Source organism: Anolis sagrei, chromosome X, assembly GCF_037176765.1.
Source record: "Anolis sagrei isolate rAnoSag1 chromosome X, rAnoSag1.mat, whole genome shotgun sequence".
NCBI lineage: Eukaryota > Metazoa > Chordata > Lepidosauria > Squamata > Dactyloidae > Anolis > Anolis sagrei.
In genome coordinates this window covers 29992577-30014469 of record NC_090034.1, presented here as the reverse complement: position 1 = coordinate 30014469, position 21893 = coordinate 29992577, and the positions used below count along the sequence as shown (strand labels likewise).

Here is a 21893-nt window from a genome sequence, read left to right as displayed (position 1 = left end):
CAGTCACTTCACTCACTTCCTGAGATCACTGAGACCCTTGCCAATGACAGATCAAGACCAAACTTGGCACACAGAGTCTCCATGACCCACTCTACATCCTGGTGCACTTTCGAGGAGGACAGACCATGGATGATAGGACTTCAAGTACCTCCACTCCCTTCCCAAGACGGCTGCAACCCTCATATGTCCGATCAAGACCAAACTTGGCACACAGAGCCCCCATGACCCACTCTACATCCCAATGCTGTTTGGAGGAGGACAGATATTGGATGATGGGACTTCCAGTACCTTCACTCACTTCCTGAAACCACAGCGACACTTATCCAAATACCAAGAAAGACCAAACTTGGCACAGAGAGCCCCCTTGGCCAACTCAACATTCTGGTGAGGTTTGGGGGAGAACAGACTATGGATGATGGGACTTGCAGTACCTAAACTCACTTTCTGAGACCACTGTGACCCTCATCCAATGATTGATCAAGAACAAAACTTGGCACACAGAGCCCCCATGACCCACTCTCCATTCTGGTGCAGTTTGGAGGAGGATGGACCACAGATGATGGGATTCGCAGTACCTTCACTAACTTCCTGAGACCACTGCGAGCCATATAAATAACTGATAAAGACCAACCTTGATGCACAATTCCTTTCTCAAGTAACCCGGGCAGCGCCGGGTCCCCAAGCTAGTGTGGAATAAAAGTAATGGAAAGAAAAAGATGTTTTTAACAGAAATCATTTTTTATTGTAAAGCTAGTGGATTGAATACATTTTTGGTTTGTCCATTTTCTGATAAAACATCAAATCATCTGGGCGTCCCCTGGGCATCGTCCTTGCAGACAGCCAATTCTCTCACACCAGCAGCAACTTGCAGTTTCTCAAGTCGCTCCTAACACAACAAAACAAAATAAATTATAGAGCCATGCAAGTGAATGGCAGCACTGTGCCACACTATTGCAATGAATAGGATGAATAGGAAGTCCTCAGGTGCCATCTAGTGGCCGGTTATTATTATTATTATTATTATTATTATTATTATTATTATTATTATTATTATTATTATTATTATTATTATTATTATTATGCCATGCAATGGGTGGCAGCAGCGCGCCACGCTATCGCAATAAATAGGATGAATAGGACGTCCTCGGCCGCCATCTAGCGGCCGAAAGAAAAATAGGTGGCATTGCTTTCCTAGCTGGGTTTTGTGCATCCGGACGGCGCTTGAAAAGAAGCCTACCCTAAGCCCTGCTGTTTCCGAACTACCACTCCCGTCAGGCCTCACTTAGTGAACCAAGGCTGAGGCATGCTGGGAGTCGTAGTCTAGCGTTTATCCCCTTAGTAACACAACTCATGAGTCCCCGCCCCTTCTGTTTCCCTATTGGTCCGCCGCCGCCTTGCGGGACAGACGGCACCTTCAACCAGTGGGCGGCCAACACGCAGCTTGAGCCTCTCAAACCTGTCCTCTTTTTAGGGTTTGAGTCGCGGGGAGGGCGAGGAGGCGGGGCGCAGACGAGATGGACGCAACTGCTTAGCCAATGAAAGGCGAGGAAGGGGGAGGAGCTCTTGCGGAAGAGCCGGGTGGAAGGGGATTGACGGCGGCGGCAGCCATTAGGAACCTGGGAAAGGGAAAAGAAGTGCTTCCTAGTGGGAGGAGAAGCAGGGACTGGCAGGAGCGGCGGAAAGAGCCGGAGGAAAGTAAGAATGGCAGGGGAAGGGGTTCTCTGGGAGGCGGGGGGAGGTAGAAGGGTTAAAAGAAGGCCCTCATAAAGGAAAGGCCCTTTTCTGGCTCTGGGACTACAACTCCCTGAATGCAAAGGGCCATCCACTTCAACCCTCTTCTTCTAGGGACACCATCAAAACCTTCCTGACAGATGGCCATCCCAGCCAATGCTGAAATATCCTCCCGAGAAGGAGGTTTCACTTTGAGACTGAGGATGACCAGTCTTGACTAGTCTTGCCCACAGGCACAGCCGGGCAGGGCTACTGGCAAAGCATGCTGAGAGTTGTAGTTTCACAAGTCCTGGGGCTCCCAAAGTACAACTCCCAGGGATCCCATCACATAGGAGCCCAGGCAGGTTCAACTGCAGGCATTCTACAACTATGGCCCTCCAGGTGTTTTGGACTCCAACTTCCAGAATTCCTAACAGCCAGTAGGCTGTTAGGAATTGTGGGAATTGAAGTCCAAAACACCTGAGAGAAGACCCAAGTTGGCCCAGGACTGTTCTACAATATAGATCAGGCCCGGGCCAACTTGGACCCACCCTCCAGGGGTTTTGGACTTCAACTCCCACAATTCCTAACCATGTAAATAGAAGAAGAAGACAAAGAAGAAGAAATTAAGAAGAAGAGGAGGTAGAAGAAGAAAAGAAGACAAGATGAAAAGGAAAAGAAGAGAAGATGAAGAAAAAAGGAGGAAGAGGAAGATGTAGGAGAAGAGGAGGGAAAGGTGAGGATGAAGAAATGAAGAAGAGAAAAGGGGAAGAGAAGAAGATGAAGACGAAATGAAAGAGAAGAGTTAGAAAAGAGGAGAGGAGGAGAAAACAAGAGGAAGTTGAGAAGAGGAAGAACGAATAAATGAAGAAGAGGTAGAAGGAGAAAATGAAGAAGAGGAGGAAGAAGTGATGATGATGAAGAAGAAAAATGAGAAGAGGAAGAAGGGAAGAAAAAGAAGATGGTGATGAAATGAATGATCATAATAATAAACTTTATTTTTAACCCGTCCTCTCTCCCCTGACGGATAGAAGAAAAGGTAGAAGGAGAAGAGGAAGAAGAGAAGGAGAAAAAGAAGATAAAGGTGAAGAAAAGGAGTAAGAAGAAGAGGTGGAAGAAGGAGGAAAAGAGGCAACTGAAGAGCAGAAGAGGAAAAGGAGGAGGAAGTAGTAATTGAAATCTTGGGGTGCAGCTATGTTGCAGAATGAATCCACTTTAACAGCCTTGCTTCAATGCTATGGAATCATGGGAGATGTTGCTCTGCGAGTCTTAAGCCTGCTCTTCCAAAGAAGGTGGATGCTTCACCAAACTACACATCCCAAGATGGCATTACATTAGAGGTGACATCTCTCAAACCGAGCTCCAGCTGCATCTCCTGAAGCAGCTTTCCCTTTGGCTTGGGCTCAGCACCAAAAGGACTCTGTGGCGTGAATCAAATGCGCATCCTCATTTTGGCAGGGTCATTTAGACCAAAAAGGTGAGCATTCGAGTCCAGTCAATACGGTAGTAGTAGTAGTAGTAGTGAAGGAAAGGAAAGAAGCAACTGGTCAGTAATGTTGTCAAAGGCTTTCATGGCCGGAATCACTGGATTGCTGTAACTTTTCTCTCCTCCAATTGCAACATTCCCATTTGCCTCCAAGAGTTCATTCTCCTACCCTGGACATTATTCCACAGGTATATAAACACCACTTGCCTAGTTTCCAACAGACCTCACAACCTCTCGAGATGCCTGCCATAGATGTGGGCAAAATGTCAGGAGATAATGCTTCTGGAACATGGCCAGACAGCCTTGAACACTCACAGCAACCCAGATTGGCCAGTTCCCTGCCACCCAATCCTGTCAAGAAGGGCAGGTAGAGTATAGCCTCCCAGGTGTTGTTGAGGTCCTTTGCCAATGGGGTGCCTTGTTTGGTTAGGCAGGAAGCGATGGCGACCAACTCCCAGAACCGGAGAGATTGAATTCCCTCACAAAGGCCCAGTTCTGAGTCGAGTGCCATTCAACGGGATCCTTTTCCTTGTTGTCAAGGGGAGCACCTGCCGCAGTGTTCTGTTTGTGTCCTGAGTGCTTTTTTCTCTGTCCGCAGGTGAGGCCTTGACGAGAGGAGCTGCGCCTCCTCCTTCCTGCAAAGGTGCCCTGATGAACCTGGTCTCGATGGCCGCGGTGGTGGTGGCAGTGGCTGAGCCAGAGCTGAAGTGGCTCTCACTGGGGCTGCGCCTGCGCTGGGCAGCGGTGCTGGTGGCGTTGGGGGCCGGGGTCTTGGTGGTGCTGCTCCCTCTGGCCGCTGTAGAGGACCAGGGACAGGCCCTCGTCAAGGGCTTGGCCTTGTTGCGTAGCAAGCTGGGCATGGGCCACCCTGACCACCCCAAGCCGGCCGGGCACAACACCGGACTCAGTGTCACCTCCAGAGAGCTGCAGCTGCTGGTGCTGAAACCCAAGGCCTCCCCAGGTAGGGGAAAAGAGCCCTGGAGGGAACAGCCAAACCCTTGAGAGGCAGAGGCATTGGCCGCCATGCGGCCCCAAATCCAACCAACCAGTTGTGTCCCTTAGTAACATCTGCAAGGCCTTAGTTGGAAATAGTTCATTACTTGGGTTGTGCATGGGTCCGTTTCGGCCGTTTTGGGTGTTTTGGCCAGCCGCAACAACACAGGCTCCACCGCCATTGTTTTCCTGCCGAAAGTGACCTCTGTTTTTTTTGCTCAGGTGGAGCACAGATATGTTTTGAATAACTTTAAAGCATAGGTTCTTTTCATTACAATTTTCTAGTATTAGAAAGGGTATCAGAAATTTATTTATTTATTTATTTATTTATATTCTGCTTTATCTCTCCATATGGAGACTCAAAGCGGCTCACAAAAAATGACAACTTCAAATGTACAAATATACGATAATAAAACAATATATCTTTATATATTATTATATTGTATTATGATCAGTGTTATATTGCATTAATTATAATATCAATATTATATGTATATACAGTATATTATTAACCTAGCACAATATTAGTATTATATATTACTATATTGTACTATGCCACCATACTGAAATATTATTAGTAACATTACATGTAATATATAATATACATAGTATATTATATAGATTGTACTATATTATTATACCACAATATATATAACACACTACCAGTATACTATTCGTATATAATTTTATTTATTTATTTATTTATTTATTTATTATTGTACTATAGCATAAGTTATGGGGTGTGTGTGTGTGTATGACACTATATTACAACATTAATGTTATATGTAATATATTAGTATTACATTACAATGTTATTATTTCTATATATTATTCTATTGTTTCTTCAGTCTGATGCCTTTAACCCAGGTGAGAACACATCCATGTATTTGCCATGGATGTGTTCTCAATGTCCCCATTGTATTCCCAGAACATGTTCCCTTGGTCTGGCCTTCGTGGCCTTTTGCCTTTGCTAATGCCAGTTGCTTTGTTGCAGAGGTGAAGCTAGAAGCCAAAGCCGCCCTGAACCAGGCCCTGGAGATGAAGCGCCAAGGCAAGCGGGAGAAGGCTCACAAGCTTTTCCGGCATGCCCTCAAAATGGACCCCGATTACGTGGACGCCCTGACTGAGTTTGGCCTCTTTTCTGAGGAGGAGAAGGACATCATCCAGGCCGACTTCTTGTACTCCAAAGCCTTGACCATCGCCCCTCGCAACGAGAAGGCCCTCATCAGCCGCGACCGGACGTTGCCCCTTGTGGAGGAGATCGACCAGCGCTACTTCAGCATCATCGACAGCAAGGTCCGGAAGGTGATGTCCATCCCGAAGGGCAACTCTGCCCTGCGGCGCGTGATGGAGGAGTCCTACTACCACCACATCTACCACACGGTAGCCATTGAGGGCAACACACTGACACTTTCGGAGATCCGGCACATCATCGAGACCCGCTACGCCGTGCCCGGGAAGAGCCTGGTGGAGCAGAACGAGGTGATTGGCATGCATGCCGCCATGAAGTACGTCAATGCCACCTTGGTTTCCCGCATCGGGTCAGTGACCCTTGCCGACATGTTAGAAATCCACCGGCGGGTGCTGGGCTTTGTGGATCCGGTGGAGGCCGGGCGCTTTCGGACGACCCAGGTCTTTGTGGGGCACCACATCCCTCCACACCCGCGGGACGTGGAGAAGCAGGTGCTAGAGTTCATCCAGTGGCTCAACTCGGAGGACGCCATGAGCCTACACCCGGTAGAATTTGCGGCCCTGGCCCACTACAAGCTGGTGTACATCCACCCCTTTGTGGATGGCAACGGGAGGACCTCCCGCCTCCTGATGAACCTGATTCTCATGCAGGCGGGCTACCCACCCATCACCATCCGCAAGGAGCAGCGGGCCGAGTACTACCACGTCTTGGAGGTGGCCAATGAAGGCGACGTCCGGCCCTTCATCCGCTTCATTGCCAAGTGCACCGAGACCACCTTGGACATGCTGCTCATTGCCACGACTGAGTACTCGGTGGGCCTCCCTGAAGCCCATGGAGGCAGCCGGGACTGCAAGCAGACCATCCCCGTCAAACCCCGGACATGAACATCTGAGATTATATGCAGGCAGGGAAAGTAATCCATGTGGCCTCTGTCTTTCTGTGCACCCCTGGGGCATGGAGCTGGAGACGCACTTTCGTGGAAGCATTTAATTTTATTTAAGGTTTAAGTTAAGTCTTTCCTGCAGTAATCTCTTCCCCTATTTATTATCCCCTGTCATCAGGCCAACGTAAATTATTTCAGGTTTTAGTCTTACTGGTCTTGTTATAAAAGGGAAGGTGTTGTTGAGGACAGGTTTTACCATTTTTTGCATATGCTGAAGAGATCCTGTCCACAATGGTCTTCCTTGAGGACACTCTGGACGAAAAATATAGTTCTTCCTTTAACTTATAGATCCCACCTCCCCCCACCTCTGAAGCTGGACTCAAGAAGACTTGAGAAGGTAGTTGGGCTAGCAGAAAAGTCAGAATTCCTCACCGAGCCACACTCGTTGAGAGTATCTCCTTTGCCAGTCAGTGCCCAAGCCCCTGGTCTTCTTAAGTGGTGAGAGATTGTCCGAATCCACTCCAAACTGTGCTTTTCTATCTTTGGGTCTGTTGTATTCCAAACGAGCCTGCATTGTACCAGCGCTCCACCTCGTTCTTGAATCTAATTGCCATTGTATTGCACAGACTTGCCTTCTTTTCTGCTATTGCCCTTCTCCCCAAAATCACTCCTGTGGGATGCTTCCATTTGGGCCAAGGTCTCCTGCTGCTGTTGGATTCAAAAATGCATATGATTGTCTTGCAAATAAGTAGGAAGTGACTGGTTGGGATGTGGGAAACCCAAGAGACCCCCTCTTTCTAAAGAATGGCATCTCTGGGCAAACAGTGGCCAAGGTCTGTTACGGTGCAGCACTGTCTGTGGCTCACAAGTGTCGGCTTGTGCTGTCCTCTTGGGCTTCCTCCCAGTGCCACATTGGCTTCTGGGCCTGACATGTCTGCTTCCTGTGATTTCAAAAAGTATCACGTTTTCTCAAATCCTTTTTTTAAAAACGCACTTTATGCAACTTGCTCGAGAGCAAGCTTTGTAGCAAAGACAGCTTTTGTTCTTCCAAGGGACCCTTGACAAGTCCCGAACCCATCTGGTGAATTCAAACTCGAACGAGGTTCTTGGGATCCACCGTTGTGTGGTGGGTCAACACATAGGCCAATCCCGTCGATGCAAAGGATCGGATCTAGCCTGAATCTGATTACAACCAGGGAAACATTGAAATGCAGGCTCAGTCTTGCCTGCATTGTCCTGGTCTGGCCCAGGGGTACCATGCATGCCTGGGGGCCTGGATCATATCAAGGGACGGGAATGGGAAATAGCTAGTAGTGTCTAGTGTGAAAATGTGTAAGGTTGCTGCACTTCGTGACAGAGTAACGACGGGAAAAAAAAGCTATGATGGGATCTTTGTTTAAAATGCGAACCAGTTTCATATGCACAAATTGTGTACTTCCTTCTCCCTTGGGTTGTGGGCTTTGACATAGGCTCCCAGAAGGACTGAAGTGAGGGCAGTGCGACTCATTTTTGAGACCGTATGTTTACATAGTTCTAAAAAAGGCTAGACATGCGAATACGAAAAGGTATGTTATCTGTTTGTCTTCCAAGCCCCTGCTTTTTGGCAATGAAGGCCTAGAGCTGTCTTTATTTGCGTGGAGGGGGGTAGCCTCAAAATCATGTCTTCTTTATCACACTTCCAAACAGAGAGTGGGAAAGGGAGAGTGGGGTTTTATATCAATAAAATAATTTGAACCATGAAATCTGTATTAAAATTGTGTAATGAAGTACTCCCTATTCCTGTAAAAATGAAAAAATTAAAAAGATGGAAGTGCTTTACTTTAAGGATCAATTATGTTGCCTGAAATCCAGATCGAAACACGTTCCCAGATCATCCCTCTGGCCCCAAACCTTCGGCACTGACGCAACTTTTGAGAACTGTATTTTAATGAACCCAAATGGTGTGGAGGGGGAAACTACATTCACACTTCACGCTATGTACAAAGCTAAAAAACGAAAGAGGGAAAAAAAAAAACACATCCTGAACTTTGCAACTAAAAATAACCAACCAAGGGATCAGGATGGGTCTTTGGCAAACACCGATGCCAAATGGTCCACAGAAGCCTTCTTTGCCAGCGGCAGTTTGAGCATCATGCCCAACAGAGCTTAGAAAACGAAGAGTTTGTCATACCATTTACAAATACACAAATAGAGATTATATATATATATATATATATATATATATATATATATATATAACCCAGAGCAACTGGAGCAAAACTGTCGGTACAGGATCAATAGAAACTAGGGGTGTGTGATACGGTACAGATTTCCATTCTGTTTTCGTTTTGATTTCGGGCGCCCTCATCTGTTCTGTTTTTGGGAAGATTCTTCCTGAAACGAAAACTGAACTCAGGGTTTCAAATTACGAACCCACAACTGTACTTTAATGTCTTATTAATATTGTTTGTATTATTATTATTGGAACAATATTAATAATATATTATTTATATTATCACATTAAATATTTTAAATTGTACTTTAATGTTATATTATTAATATTCTAATAATAATAGAATATAATAATTATAGGGATATTATTAATAATAATCTATTATTTATATTATCACATTAAAGACTTTAAATGTATTATTGATATTCCAATAATAATAATTACAAGACCCAGCAAGAACAGGATCAATGTTAATCTTTGTATGTTGTGGATTTTAAATTGTACTTTAATGTGACATTATTATTATTATTATTATTACAATCATAATAATAACAAATCTTGTCAATTCAAAGAGTCAGTTCTAGCTAGAATAGGATTACAATAATAGATTATTATTAATGCTATTCCAATAAATATATTGTTATTATTACTGGAATAATGTTAATAGTGATATAACTATAAAATAAAATTTAAAATCCACAACATAAAGTATTAAAATTGATCCTGTGCTTGTTGGGACTTGGAATTGTTATTATTATTGGAATAATAATTATAATGATAATAATAATAGATTATTATTAATATTATTCCAATAATATTTTTACAAATCTGAACAGGCCCCTTCTAATCTCCCAGAATCTTCCCAAAAACAGAACACCCAAAATTCAAAATGAAAACAGAACGAAAACAACTGATCTGCACATCCCTAAACACTGATTTCTCCACCCACCCCCTTAACCCTGGTATGAAAAGAGGCCATTACGGTGAAGTTGCTAGTATCTGCTGCTTGACAGGAACGTATCCAGGAAGGGAGGTGCCACAAATCCAAAGTCCTGTGAATCGAAGGGGGATCATGCATATTGTATGTCTCGGGATCAGGACTAAACCCAAGTGGGGTGTCTTCCTGCCTCATCTTCGAAGCAAACAGCCTCCCTAAAGCTGTGTTGTTGTTGTCCCCAAACCCCAAAGGTGGGATTCGAAACCCATTATCCCTCAATATGAGGGAGCGTTGCAAGCCGTTTTCACCCAGTCCCCAAACGCAACAACTTTCAGCGTCTCAATGCAGATACCCGTTTGAAGGGGATGTAGCACGGCACGGCTTCAGAGGCAGCCCTTCCCCTCCTTGGGACACCTTCACTTGTTCAGCAGCAAGCGGGCAAAGTCGGCGTTGGACATCTTTTTGGGCTCCACTGGGGCTGCGGCCGGGGTTTGAGCCGTGCCATTCTCAGCCTTCGCCGGCGGGTTGCTCTGCCGCTGCAGGGCCCGTGGCACCATCGCCAGTTGGGTCCTGCCTTTGCCCCGGCTTAGGGAGAAACAGAAAGAAACATTAGGAACTGGTTTAGGACTTACTTTTATTTTTTTAAACGATGAAATTCTGCCCCTGGTATGCAGTGAGTGCACTCACTTGCCAACCTATGACAATCTCATGAATTGTATTGGAATACCCAGAAATGCCTTCCATTGATATCTAGCCTCCAGTCTTACTCAGTGGCCTCCCATCCTAGCATTAACCAGAGCCGACCCCCTGCTTGACTTTTAAGATAAAAAAGAGGGACACATCAATCTTATATTTTACAGTGTTTTTAAATGACTATATGTTTTGACTGTGTTTTAACAATGTTGTAGCCAGTCTCAAGTCATGAGGAGAGGCGGGTAAGAAATAAAATTATGATGATGATGATGATTAGTCTTCAGAAACCTGTCAGCAGCTTATGATAATGTAAACCATCGCCTCCTCCTGAGAATAATGTATAATATCACAAAGTACTACCACCTCGACCGCTTCATAGGAAATCTGCTACAAAACAGGAACTTTTTTGTTGAGTTCCAGGGCCAGAGAAGCAGATGGCAAAAACAGAAGAACGGCCTGCCTCAGGGGAGTGTGCTTGCTCCATTAATGTTTAACATTTACACAAATAACCAGCCACTGCCAGAAGGTATGGGGAGTTCCATCTATGCAGACGATCCTGCCATCACCGCTCAAGCAGGAAACTTTGAAATGGTTGAACAGAAGCTCTCTGAAGCTTTAGGTGCTCTTATTGCCTATTACAGGGGAAAGAGTTGATTCCTAATCTACCTAAAACACAGACATGTGCTTTTCACCTTAAGAACAGACAATTGTGTCAAGCTCTGAGGATGACTTGGGAAGGAATCCCACTGGAGCATTACAGCACACCAAAATACCGGACTGTGCTCTGATTTACAAGAAGCACTACTTGACTATAAAGCAAAAAGTGGGTGCTAGAAATAACATCATACGAAAGCTGGCTGACACAACCTGGCATCCTATCCACAAGTGTGAGAAATATGAGTGTTAGAAGCCCCTTCCACACTGCTGAATAAAATCCAACATTATCTGCTTTGAACTGGAATATATGGCAGTGTGAACTCAAATAACTCAGTTCAAAGCAGAAATTGTGGGATTTCCTGCCTTGATATTCTGGTTTATATGGCTGTGTGGAAGGGCCCTGAGTTGGAGAGCTGACAACCTCACTCTCCTGACTCAACAGAACAAACAGCAGCCTTCAAGATGTGACTGTATCCCAACTCCCATCAACTCTAGCCATGATGTCTACAGGAGTCCAGCATCTGGAGGAGGGTCACATAAAATGACATGGTGGGATGCATTCAGCCCGCGTGCCTGGGATTTCGCTCATTCTCTTTGTGTGAGCCCTGACTTCCTAGAACAGTCCCATCCTCCTTGCTAGTTTTGACAGCCTCCTCTCCGAGATACTCACGCGCCATAGCTCTGTCGTGGGGGCTGAGAGGCCCTCTCGGCCGCCTCAGGCTGCTTGCGGGCGGGCGGGTTGCTGATGGCCACCTTGATGACGTAGTCATTGATCGCCAAGCCGTCCATCTTCAGCACAGCTTGCGAGGCCTGGGCTTCGTTCTCAAACTCCACATACGCCATGCCCTGCGAGGGAGAGAGGAACAAATGAGGAAAGCCCATGAGGACATTGTCTGACCGTCAAGCATCGAATCCTAGACTTGGAAGAGACCCCATGGGCCACTGAGCCCAACCCTATTCTGCCAGGCAGGAAAAGCACCATCAAAGCACCCCCGACAAATGCCCATCCAGTCTTTATTTAAAAGCTTCCAAGGAAGGAGCTTCCATCGAACTCTGACGCAGAGTGTTCCACTGCTGAACCGCTCTCATTAGAGTCAGGAAGTTCTTGGTAGAAAGTCCATCCCCTGGGAAATCCCCAATTGCTCCATGGGAAGCCGCTCATCCAATAAGCACAGATCCCCACAAAGCCTACCTTGGATCTGCCAGCTCGGTTTGTAACCAGACGGACCTCCTTCACAGTCCCGTGGGCCTTGCACAGCTCCTCCAGTTCCTCTTTGGTGTAGGAAAAGGGCAAGCCAGCAATGAAGAGCTTGTGTTTCTCCAAGGCAGTGCTGTACTTGAAGACCTGTGGGGAAAGAGGAGGAGAAAGCCTACTATTAGTGGATAATCACTTATTATTACTAGGTAATACAATATTGTTATTACTATTAGTGTGCAATACAGAAGAAGAAGAAGAAGAAGAAGAAGCAGCAGCAGCAGCAGGAGGTGGTGGTAATAATACAATATTATTACCATTAGTGGATAAATTATTATTATTATTATTATTATTATTATTATTATGTAATAAAATATTATTACTATTTGTGTGTAATACATACATAATAATAATTAGCAGGTAATAAAGTCTTATTGTTATTATTAGTGGGTAACAAATTATTAGATGCTAAAATGTTACTATTAGTGTATAATACCTAAATAATAAAAATTAGCAGATAATAAAGTATTATTATTACTATTAGTAGGTACTATTAATTGGTAATAATTTATTAGGTAATAAAATATTACTATTAGTGTATAATACATAAATAATAATAATAATTAGCAGATAATAAAGTATTACTATTAGTGGGTAATAAATTATTATTAGATAATAAAATATTATTACTACCATCAATGGGTAAGGCCTGATCCAGTATCAGAATCATACACAGAATGGAGATAACATATTCCATGAAGAATGAGACCTTATTGCCGGCTCTTTCGCTCCCTGCTTTATTGGATTCCGAGCTGACGGCACAGACCACGTGCTCTCATACAAGAAGGAGCTATTAGCTTTCTTGGGCACGGAACCTCAGACCCCAATGACTACTAAGGCCACCATTAATTTGTGGAAGGGCAACAGGGGTACCTTGAATCCGGGCTGCTTGGTCTTGTCGACACATGGCGAGACGAACATCAGCCTCCCATTCACGTCCTGGCGATCCATCTTGAGGGCCTCCAGTGCGGCCTTCTCCTCCTTGAACTCCACATAGCCATAGCCCCGGAAGCTGCCTTTGTTGCTGAAGATGGGCCGGACCTCGGCCACTTCCCCGCAGGCCCCAAAGATTGCCTTGAGTGTTGGGCCCGGCTCAGCCAGGCTGTAGGAGAGGTTGCTGACGAAGACGGTTACACTGTCCTTCTCGCTGTCGTGGACAACTCGGGGCAGCTCTTTCCACCGGGAAGGGCCCCCTTCCTGGGCTTTGGGCTCGGCTTTTGCGGAGGCATTCCTTCCAAAGAGCCCGGCCTCCGTCTCCATGGCTTCCACCTCCTCCTCCTCCTCTTCTTTATCCACTGCCACATCACCGCCACCGCTGCTGCCGCCGCCACTCTTGTGCCTCTTGGTGGGCTGTTTCACTGCTCAAATAAACACAACATATGCAAAGCACTGGGGACCAAAGTGTCAGATAACATTCCGGCTGGACCACTGTGTCGCTCTCTATGCTGGGGCTTTGAAGAGTGTTCTGAGACTTCAACTGGTCCAAAGAGCTACAGCCATGGGTTGGTGAGTTTTTTGGCTGTGCGGCCATGTTCCAATAGCATTCTCTCCTGATGCTTCGCTTGCATCTGTGGCCGGCATCATCGGAGGTCTTGTGGCAGCAAGGCACGCTTGCTTTACACAGACAACGGTTCTTTCTCCCACCCTGGACATTATTCCATAGATATATATACACTCCACTTGCCTCACCTCCAAGATATCGCTGAGAATGCCAGCCACAGATGCAGGCCAAACATTAGGAGAGAATGCTACTGGAACATGGCCACACAGCCCGAAAAACTCACAGCAACCCATAAAAATGTTATGATTCGGTAATACAATATTATTATTACTACTTGTGTGTAATACTTTAATAATAAGTAGGTAATAAATTATTATTACTATTAGTGAGTAATAAATTATTATTAGGTAATACAATATTATTATTACTATTCATATGTAATACATAAATAATAATAATAATTAGCCGGTAATAAATTATTATTATTACTATTAGGTATTAAAATATTACTATCAGTGTGTAATACATAAATAATAATAAAAATTAGCAGGTAATAAATTCTTATCAGTATTAGTGGGTAATAAGTTATTATTAGGTAATAAAATATTATTATTAGTGTGTAAGACATAAGTAATAATAACAATTAGCAGATAATAAAGTATTATTACTATTCGTGGGTAAATTAATATTAGGTAATAAAATATTATTATGACTATTTCTGTGTGATACAATAAAATAATAATTAGAAGGTAATAAATTATTAGTATTACTATTAGTGGGTAAAAATTATTATCAGGTAATACAATATTATTATTACTATTAGTGTGCAATAGATCATCATCATAATCATCATCATTATTAGCAGGTAAATAAACCCAGCAATTCTGGCCATGAAAGCCATTGACAACACAGCTGCAGCCATATTTGCAACAGGAAGCATGCAACTCCCTTTTGGCAACAGTTCAACTGGCTGCCAGTCTGTTTCCAAGCACAATTCAAATGGTTAGATAATGACCGATAAAGCACAAAATGGCTACTTGGAAGACTCACATTTGCCCATATGACCTTGCCCAAGTTGTAGTCTTTGGAGAAGGTCTTTCTCTCCATCCCACCATTATCTGATAGCTTTGTCAGGGACCCAAAAGACAGGACCCCATTCTCAGGCTCTGAAATTCCTGCATCCACATGTCACCTCAAGCCCCGTTGGCTTCTGATGGCCAAAAAAAGCCCAGGCCAAAGAGGCGAGAGCGCTGCTGTTCTGCCTCTGCCAGCAGTGCAAGCTACAAGGGGAGTCCCTACCTTCCTCCTGCTGGTCCCAGTCACCTTCTGTGTCAGCCTTGCGCTTGTCTCCCGTCTTGGGCTTCTTAGCTTTCTTGGCCGCCCGCTTCTCCGCCCGCGTTTGCTTCCGCTGCTCGGTACCGGCAGCCTCCTTTTCGGCCGCCTAGGAAGTCAAAGAGCATAACAGTGTCAGGGGTGTCCAAAGCCCTTGGGATTCTGCCAACCCCTGGATTTATTTTGGCAGCCTTCAGAAGGATATTATATAATACAATACAACACAACACATTATAATGTAATATATGTTATAATATAATATATTATACATTATATAAACTACAACTTATGACTATATTATGAACACCTGATGAACCAGCCTGGACACAGCATATTATTGAAGAGCACAGAAATGCTGGAACACTCTAACAACCACCATGTCAGACTACACAGAGAAGCTGCGGAAAAGAGTGTTAACCAGAAGGTTGGAAGTTCAAAACCGCAGGTCGGCCCTAGCTTCTGCCTACCTAGCAATTCAAAAACATGTAATGTGCGTAGATCAATATGTACCGCCTTGGCGGGAAGATAAAAGGCAACCATGCAGCCATGCTGGTAAAACATGACCAGGAGGGTCTACAGACAATAGGCTCCTTGGCATGGAAAATGGAACAAGAGCACCTCCGCATGACCACAGTGGAGCATCACCTCCAGACGCTGGAGATGGAAAGGAGAAACTTTACCTTTGTTTGTGTATTGTATGTCACTGTTCACTATATAAAAGGCATGGAATGTTTGCCTATATATGTGTATGCTGCAATTTGCTCTGAGTCCCCGCAGGGAGTATAAACAAAGTATATTATTACTATTATTATTATTATTATTATTATTATTATTATTATTAAGCTATTGAAATCCACAAGCACCTGAACAATTTCAACAGAAAGGAAGAAACCATGAAAACGAACACAATCTGGCTCCCAGTATTTAAAAAAACTCAAAAATTAGGACAGTAAATAAAGAGCAACATTAAAAAAACAGGGGAATTCCAGACAGGAAACAATCAGGGCCAGCTAACACTTTCCAACAAAGGATTCCACAAGGAAGCAGCCAGGCTTTGAAGCTACAAGGCCATTCCAAGCTCATCAAGCTGGCCAATGGCAACATTCACACTTGCCTCAAACAGACAAGAGTTCTTTCTCCCACCGTGGACATTATTCCACAGGTGAATATAATATAATATAATATAATATAATATAATATAATATAATATAATATAATATAATATAATTAATATAATAACCCCATTTGCCTCATTTCCAACAGACCTCACAACCTCTGAGGATGCCTGCCATAGATGTGAGCAAAATGTCAGGAGGGAATGCTTCTGGAACATGGCCAGACAGCCCAGAAAATTCACAGCAACTCAACCCCATCACGTCACATGTCACTGGAATGGTTTTTCTGGCCTATGGCTTCACTGCTATTCAACGGGCAGCACATGCCAGTAAGCACACGGCTCTCCAGACTCCTCCCCCCGATTCAAAGTGCAGATCCCTATAAAGCAGCCAAGCCCGCAAGGCCAATGCCTGCCTTTCCAAGGAAAAGAGGGACTTCCTTGCTTGTAGCCGTTACCTTGAGTCGCTGCTCGTTGACACGAGCAAGGCGGCTCTCCGTCTTCTGCACTGCCGCGTCCCAGTCTTCCAAAGTGCCTGCAAAAAAGCCGGAGCTGCTGAATGCATACTAGAGGCAGAACAAACCTTGCCACTCCCCTTTATTTATTTATTTATTTATTTACTGATATCCCACTTTCTCTCTCCATACGGAGACTCAAAGCGGCTCACAATTGAAAACATTACAATACAACTTCAAATATACATATATACAATCATAGAATCATAAGAGTTGGAAGAGACCCCATGGGCCATTTAGTCCAACTCCTTCTGCCAGGCAGAAAAAGCACCATTAAAGCACCCCACACAGATGTCCATCCAACCTCTGTTTAAAAGTTTCCATGGAAGGAGACACAAAGCAGCTCACAATTCAAAACATTACAATACAACTTCAAATATACAATCATAGAATCATAGAGTTGGAAAAGACCCCATGGGCCATTGATTTCAACTCCTTCTGCCAGGCAGGAAAAACACCATCAAAACACCCCAGACAGATGCTCATCCAGCCTCTGTTTAAAAGTTTCCAAGGAAGGAGCTTCCACCAGACTCCAAGGTAGAAAGTTCCACTGTTGAACAGCTCTTCTTATGGTCAGGCAGTTCCTCCTAATGTTCAATAGAATCTCCTCTCCTGTCATTTGAACCCATGGCTCCATTGAATGCATTGAAAACAAACCTGCTCCCTCTTCATGATGACTCCCTTTTACATATGTATACATGGTTCTCACATCTCCTCTCAACCATCTCTTCTGCAAGCTAAACAGACCCAGCTCTTTAAGACGCTCTTCGGAGGGATTACTCATGGTCTCCAGACATTTGATTCTTTTAGTCGCCCTCTTCCTCTGGACATCTTCCAGCTTAGAGTCAATCTCTCTTTTGAACTGTGGTGACCAGAATTAGACACAGTATTCCAGGTAAAGAGGTTTGACCAAAGCAGAATACAAAGGCTCCAAGACTTCCCTCGATCTGGACACTAGACTCCTTTGGATGCAGCCCAAAATCCCATTGGCTTTTTGAGCTGCTGCATCACACCCTTATTTATTTATTTATTTATTTATTTACTTCATTTGTTGACCGCCGTTCTCAGCCCTAGGGCGACTCACTGCAGTGTACAACATATAAAACACAGTTTACAATAAAGCATCAACACAACGAAATATCACCATAACAACATAACTATCAATAATACAACAATCATATAATTACACTAACTCATCCGCGCCGTCTCATCGCCGAATCACAAACCAATCTCATAATCCGTATTCTTGGCTTATACTCTGCTTCCTGTCCACAAAGACTCCCAAGATCTTTCTCACATGGACCATTGTTGAGCCAGGCGTCACTCATCCTGTATCTTTGCATTTCATTTTTCCTGCCTAAGTGTCACATCTTACATTTGTCCTTGTTGAAATGCATTTTGTTAGTTTTGGCCAATCAGCTCTCTCGTCTGTTGAGGTAGTTTTGAATACTGATCCAGTCCCCAGTTTGCAATTGCCCCTCCCACCACTTTATAGTATACGGTAGACTCCTGCAGTGGTTAGAGGGATCCTCCCAAGCAGAGGGTGTCTCCAGGCAGCAACAGCCAGGCTACCTCTACGCAGATACCCTCACTGATTGATTTTGAAGCTACATGGCATACGGTAGGCCCCTGCAATGTTGAGAGGGATCCTCCCAAAACCTCTCAAGCAAAGGGTGCCTCCAGACAACCACAGCCAGGTTACCTCTATGCAGATACCTTCACTGATTGACTTTGCAGCTTTGTGGCTACTCAGTGCTAATCAAGCTGGCTAACTGCAACATTCACACTTTTCTTAAGCAGACAAGGCTTCTTTCTCCCACCTTGGACATCATGCCATATATACACTCCACTTGCCTCACCTTCAACAGACCTCTGGAGATGCCATTAGCCACAGATGCAGGTGAAACGTCAGGAGAGAATGCTGCTGGAGCATGGCCATACCACCCAGAAAACTCACAGCAACCTCCCAATGCAAAAGAAGCTTACAAACATTTGGAAAATGAGGTACATTTTTTAAAAAAAATATCATGTGTAATACAGCAACCTATAAGGAAGCCCATTACCTTCAATCCTCTCCAGTGTGAGTAACACCTCGCAGACGTGCTCTGGGTAGTCGCTGGTGCACTGCACGGCCCGGTGCAAAGCCTTTCGACAGTGGAGGGTGTCTCCATGCGCCCTATGAAAGACACAGTCCAGATGAGGTAACAAAAAGGATGAAGAAGTAAAAAATGTAAAATCATGATCAAAAGAGATCCAATGCAATTTGGAGCAAAAAATGTAACGGGAAAGGGACTTGCGAATCAATATGACAGAGGAGGAATGCTTCATCATGTTTTAATGTTTTCATTTTGGTGTCTTTTAAACTGTATGCTGATGTTTTTATATTAAGCCACTTTGAGTTTCCACTGGGAGAAAGTGGGATATGAATAAATACAACAACAACAACAAATCCTAATATTCGTAATAGATACATAGCCACTCTGAGTTTCCTTCGGGAGAGATATAAAGAGGTATAACTAAATATTATTATTATTATTATTTCTAATATTAATAATAGATACCTAGCTGCTCTGAGTCTCCTTCAGGAGAGAGAAAAAGGGGTATAACTAAACATAATAATAATAAATTATGATATTAATAATAGATACATAATACATCTATTATTAATATTAAAATTTATTATTAATGATAATAGATTCATAATACATAGGCCCCCCTGGTGGCACAGCGGGTTAAACCACTGAGCTGCTGAAATTGCTGACCGAAAGGGTTGGTGGTTTGAATCTGGGGAGAACGGTGAGCTCCCGCTGTTAGCCCCAACTTCTGCCAACCTAGCAGTTTGAAAACATACAAATGTGAGTAGATTAACAGGTACCACTTCAGTGGGAAGGTAATGGCACTCCAGGTAGTCACGCCGGCCACATGACCTAGGAGGTGTCTACGGAAAATGCCGGTTCTGCGACTTAGAAATGGAGATGAGCACCATCCCCCAGAGTCAGACACGACTAGACATAATGTCAAGGGGAAATAAAGTGAGGAATAACTAAATAAAATAATAATAATAATTTCTAATATTAAGAAATAAGATTTCTATGCCGCCTTTCTCCAGAGCGGACCCAAGTCGTCTCACAACATATTTAAAAATGTACATACATATATTAAAACCACAATTAAAGCCCATGTGTCACCAAGAGAATGGTTATGAAATGATCTGGAGATGTTACCTGACTCCCGTAACATTCAGTGATTATAATAGAAACAATCAACAAAACTGCTGGGAGGTGCAACAAGGAAATTGGGACTTAAATGTATATAGCAAAAAAAAAATGGGGGGAAAGTATTTGTTTAAATTATTATTATTATTATTATTATTATTATTATTATTATTATATTTATTTATACCCCACTTTATCTCTCTCGAAGGAGATTCAGAGTAGCTATGTATATATTATTAATACTATAATGTATTATTATTATTATTTTATTATTTATACCCTGCTTTATCTCTTCCAAAAGAGACTCAAGTGACTGTGTATCTATTATTAGAATCTATTATTTATTATTATTTATATCCCGCTTTATCTCTCCAAAAGGAGACTCACAGCAGCTATGTATCTATTATTAATATTCAAATTTATTAGTAGTAGTAGTAGAATTTATACCCCGCCTTATCTTTCCCAAAGGAGACTTAGAGCAGTTATGTATCTATTATTATTATTATTATTATTATTATTATTATTATTATTATTACTATTATGTTTAGTTATACCCTGCTTTATCTTTCTCAAAGGAAACTCAGTGGCTATGAACCTATTATTAATATTAGAATTCATTACTATTATTATGTTTAGTTATACCCCGCTTTATCGCTCCCAAAGGGGACTCAGAGCGGCTGTGTATTTATTATTAATATTAGAATGTATTATTATTATTATTATTATTATTATTTATACCTCGCTTTAGCTCTCCCAAAGGAGACTAAGAGCGGCTATGAATCTATTATTAATATTAGAATTTATTATTCTAATATGCAAACATTGAAACAGTATGAAATATAAACAGTATTAAAACATTTCGCATTGAAAGCCACTAAATATATATAAAAAGTTAATGATATACTATCCATTAATCTGATTTTGAGACCAGATGGGGTGAATTCTTAGAATCTGTATTTGTCAAAACAAAAAGAATCAAATCACTGACCGCTCCAGGTTGTAGTACTCCAGCCACATGTTGGCGTACTTGGCATTGCCCTTGGTCATGATGCTGTCCCATAGCTCCCGCGCCTTCTGCATGTTGTGACACAGCCGGGCCTAAGGAGAAGAAGCCTGGGATTCAGAAAAGACTGTTCTGATCCCAAAATGGGGTGCTCACAAGCAGAGCAGGAGAATGTTGTTACCTCGATCCTGGCCCAGGTCTGCATGATGCTGCATGAAGGGTCTCCACTCTCGCTGAAGCCTGCGGGCAAGAGCAAACAAAAGGAGTCAGAAGGAATCTCTATGGCCAAGAATGGCTCCAAATAAATGTCCAGAGACTCCAGTCAGACAGGTCCAGGGATGAGCTGGGAATGGTTTAGTTCTATGGCAGAATGGGGTCAGACTAGATGACCTTTGGTGTTTCCTTCCCATTCTACTGCATTAGACTTCCTTAGAATGAATCTCCTTCTTTGGAGGCCTTCAAACAGAGGTTAAATGATCTCCTCTAGGTCTATATTTCTGTATGGCAGAATGGGGTCGGACTAGATGATCTTTTGGAGTTCCCTTTCCAACTCTACTGCATTCTGGACTTCCTTGGAAAGAGTCTCCTTTGGAGGTCTTCAAATCAAGGTAGGATGGTCATCTCGAGGTCTAGATTATTTTAAAGGAGAATGCGGTCGGACTAGATGACCTTTGGAATTCCCCTTCCAACTCTGATACATTACAGACTTCCTTAGAAAGGAATTTCCCTCTTTTGAGGTCTTCAAACCAAGGTAGGATGGTCATCTCAAGGTATAGATTTCTTTACAGGAGAATGCGGTTGGACCAGATGATCTTTGAAGGTCCCCTTCAACATCATGGACCCACAAGAAAAAGGAAGTCTGGGTATGCAACTCGCCACTTACGCTCCTCCACTTCTTGCTTTAGGTACTCGATCGCCTGGGCAAAGGCCGAGCGGAGTTCTTCCAGTTCTTTGCTCGAATCTGAAAAAAAGAAAAAGAGGCATTTTTCAGGCGATTGGGGTTTGCTCTTGCAGCAAGCCCCAGATACAATGGGGCTGTCTTTCAGTCCAATGTCTCAGTGCGATAAGTGGATTGAATGAAATTGTATGACTGCGGTCTGGCTAAAGGCCTATTCAGGTTTGCCAAGGCTGAAGACACCATCCTAAATCCAAACCTTACTCTCCTGACACAACAGGACAGATGTCCTATATCCCA

The 21893-nt window shown here is 43.5% G+C and overlaps 2 protein-coding genes across 2 annotated transcripts in view; one reads left to right on the top strand and one right to left on the bottom strand.

Moving 5' to 3' along the window:
• The first annotated feature begins 1559 nt into the window (after window positions 1-1559).
• Window positions 1560-8088, top strand: FICD (FIC domain protein adenylyltransferase). The gene is made up of 3 exons (XM_060786103.2): window positions 1560-1695; window positions 3795-4157; window positions 5184-8088. The coding sequence occupies exons 2-3, from the start codon at window positions 3848-3850 to the stop codon at window positions 6263-6265; spliced, it is 1392 nt and encodes a 463-aa protein (XP_060642086.1). The 5' UTR covers window positions 1560-1695; window positions 3795-3847; the 3' UTR covers window positions 6266-8088.
• Window positions 8089-8172: 84 nt separating this feature from the next.
• Window positions 8173-21893, bottom strand: part of SART3 (spliceosome associated factor 3, U4/U6 recycling protein) — a 33545-nt gene continuing 19824 nt past the window's right edge. Inside the window, exons 10-19 of the mRNA XM_060786102.2 lie at window positions 21582-21659; window positions 20880-20938; window positions 20684-20793; window positions 18544-18656; window positions 16424-16500; window positions 14819-14960; window positions 12892-13376; window positions 11956-12108; window positions 11434-11609; window positions 8173-9998 (exon numbers count right to left, since the gene is read on the bottom strand). Coding sequence (XP_060642085.2) covers window positions 9830-9998; window positions 11434-11609; window positions 11956-12108; window positions 12892-13376; window positions 14819-14960; window positions 16424-16500; window positions 18544-18656; window positions 20684-20793; window positions 20880-20938; window positions 21582-21659 — 1562 coding nt within the window. The 3' untranslated portion in view covers window positions 8173-9829. The remainder of the gene's footprint in view (window positions 9999-11433; window positions 11610-11955; window positions 12109-12891; window positions 13377-14818; window positions 14961-16423; window positions 16501-18543; window positions 18657-20683; window positions 20794-20879; window positions 20939-21581; window positions 21660-21893) is intronic.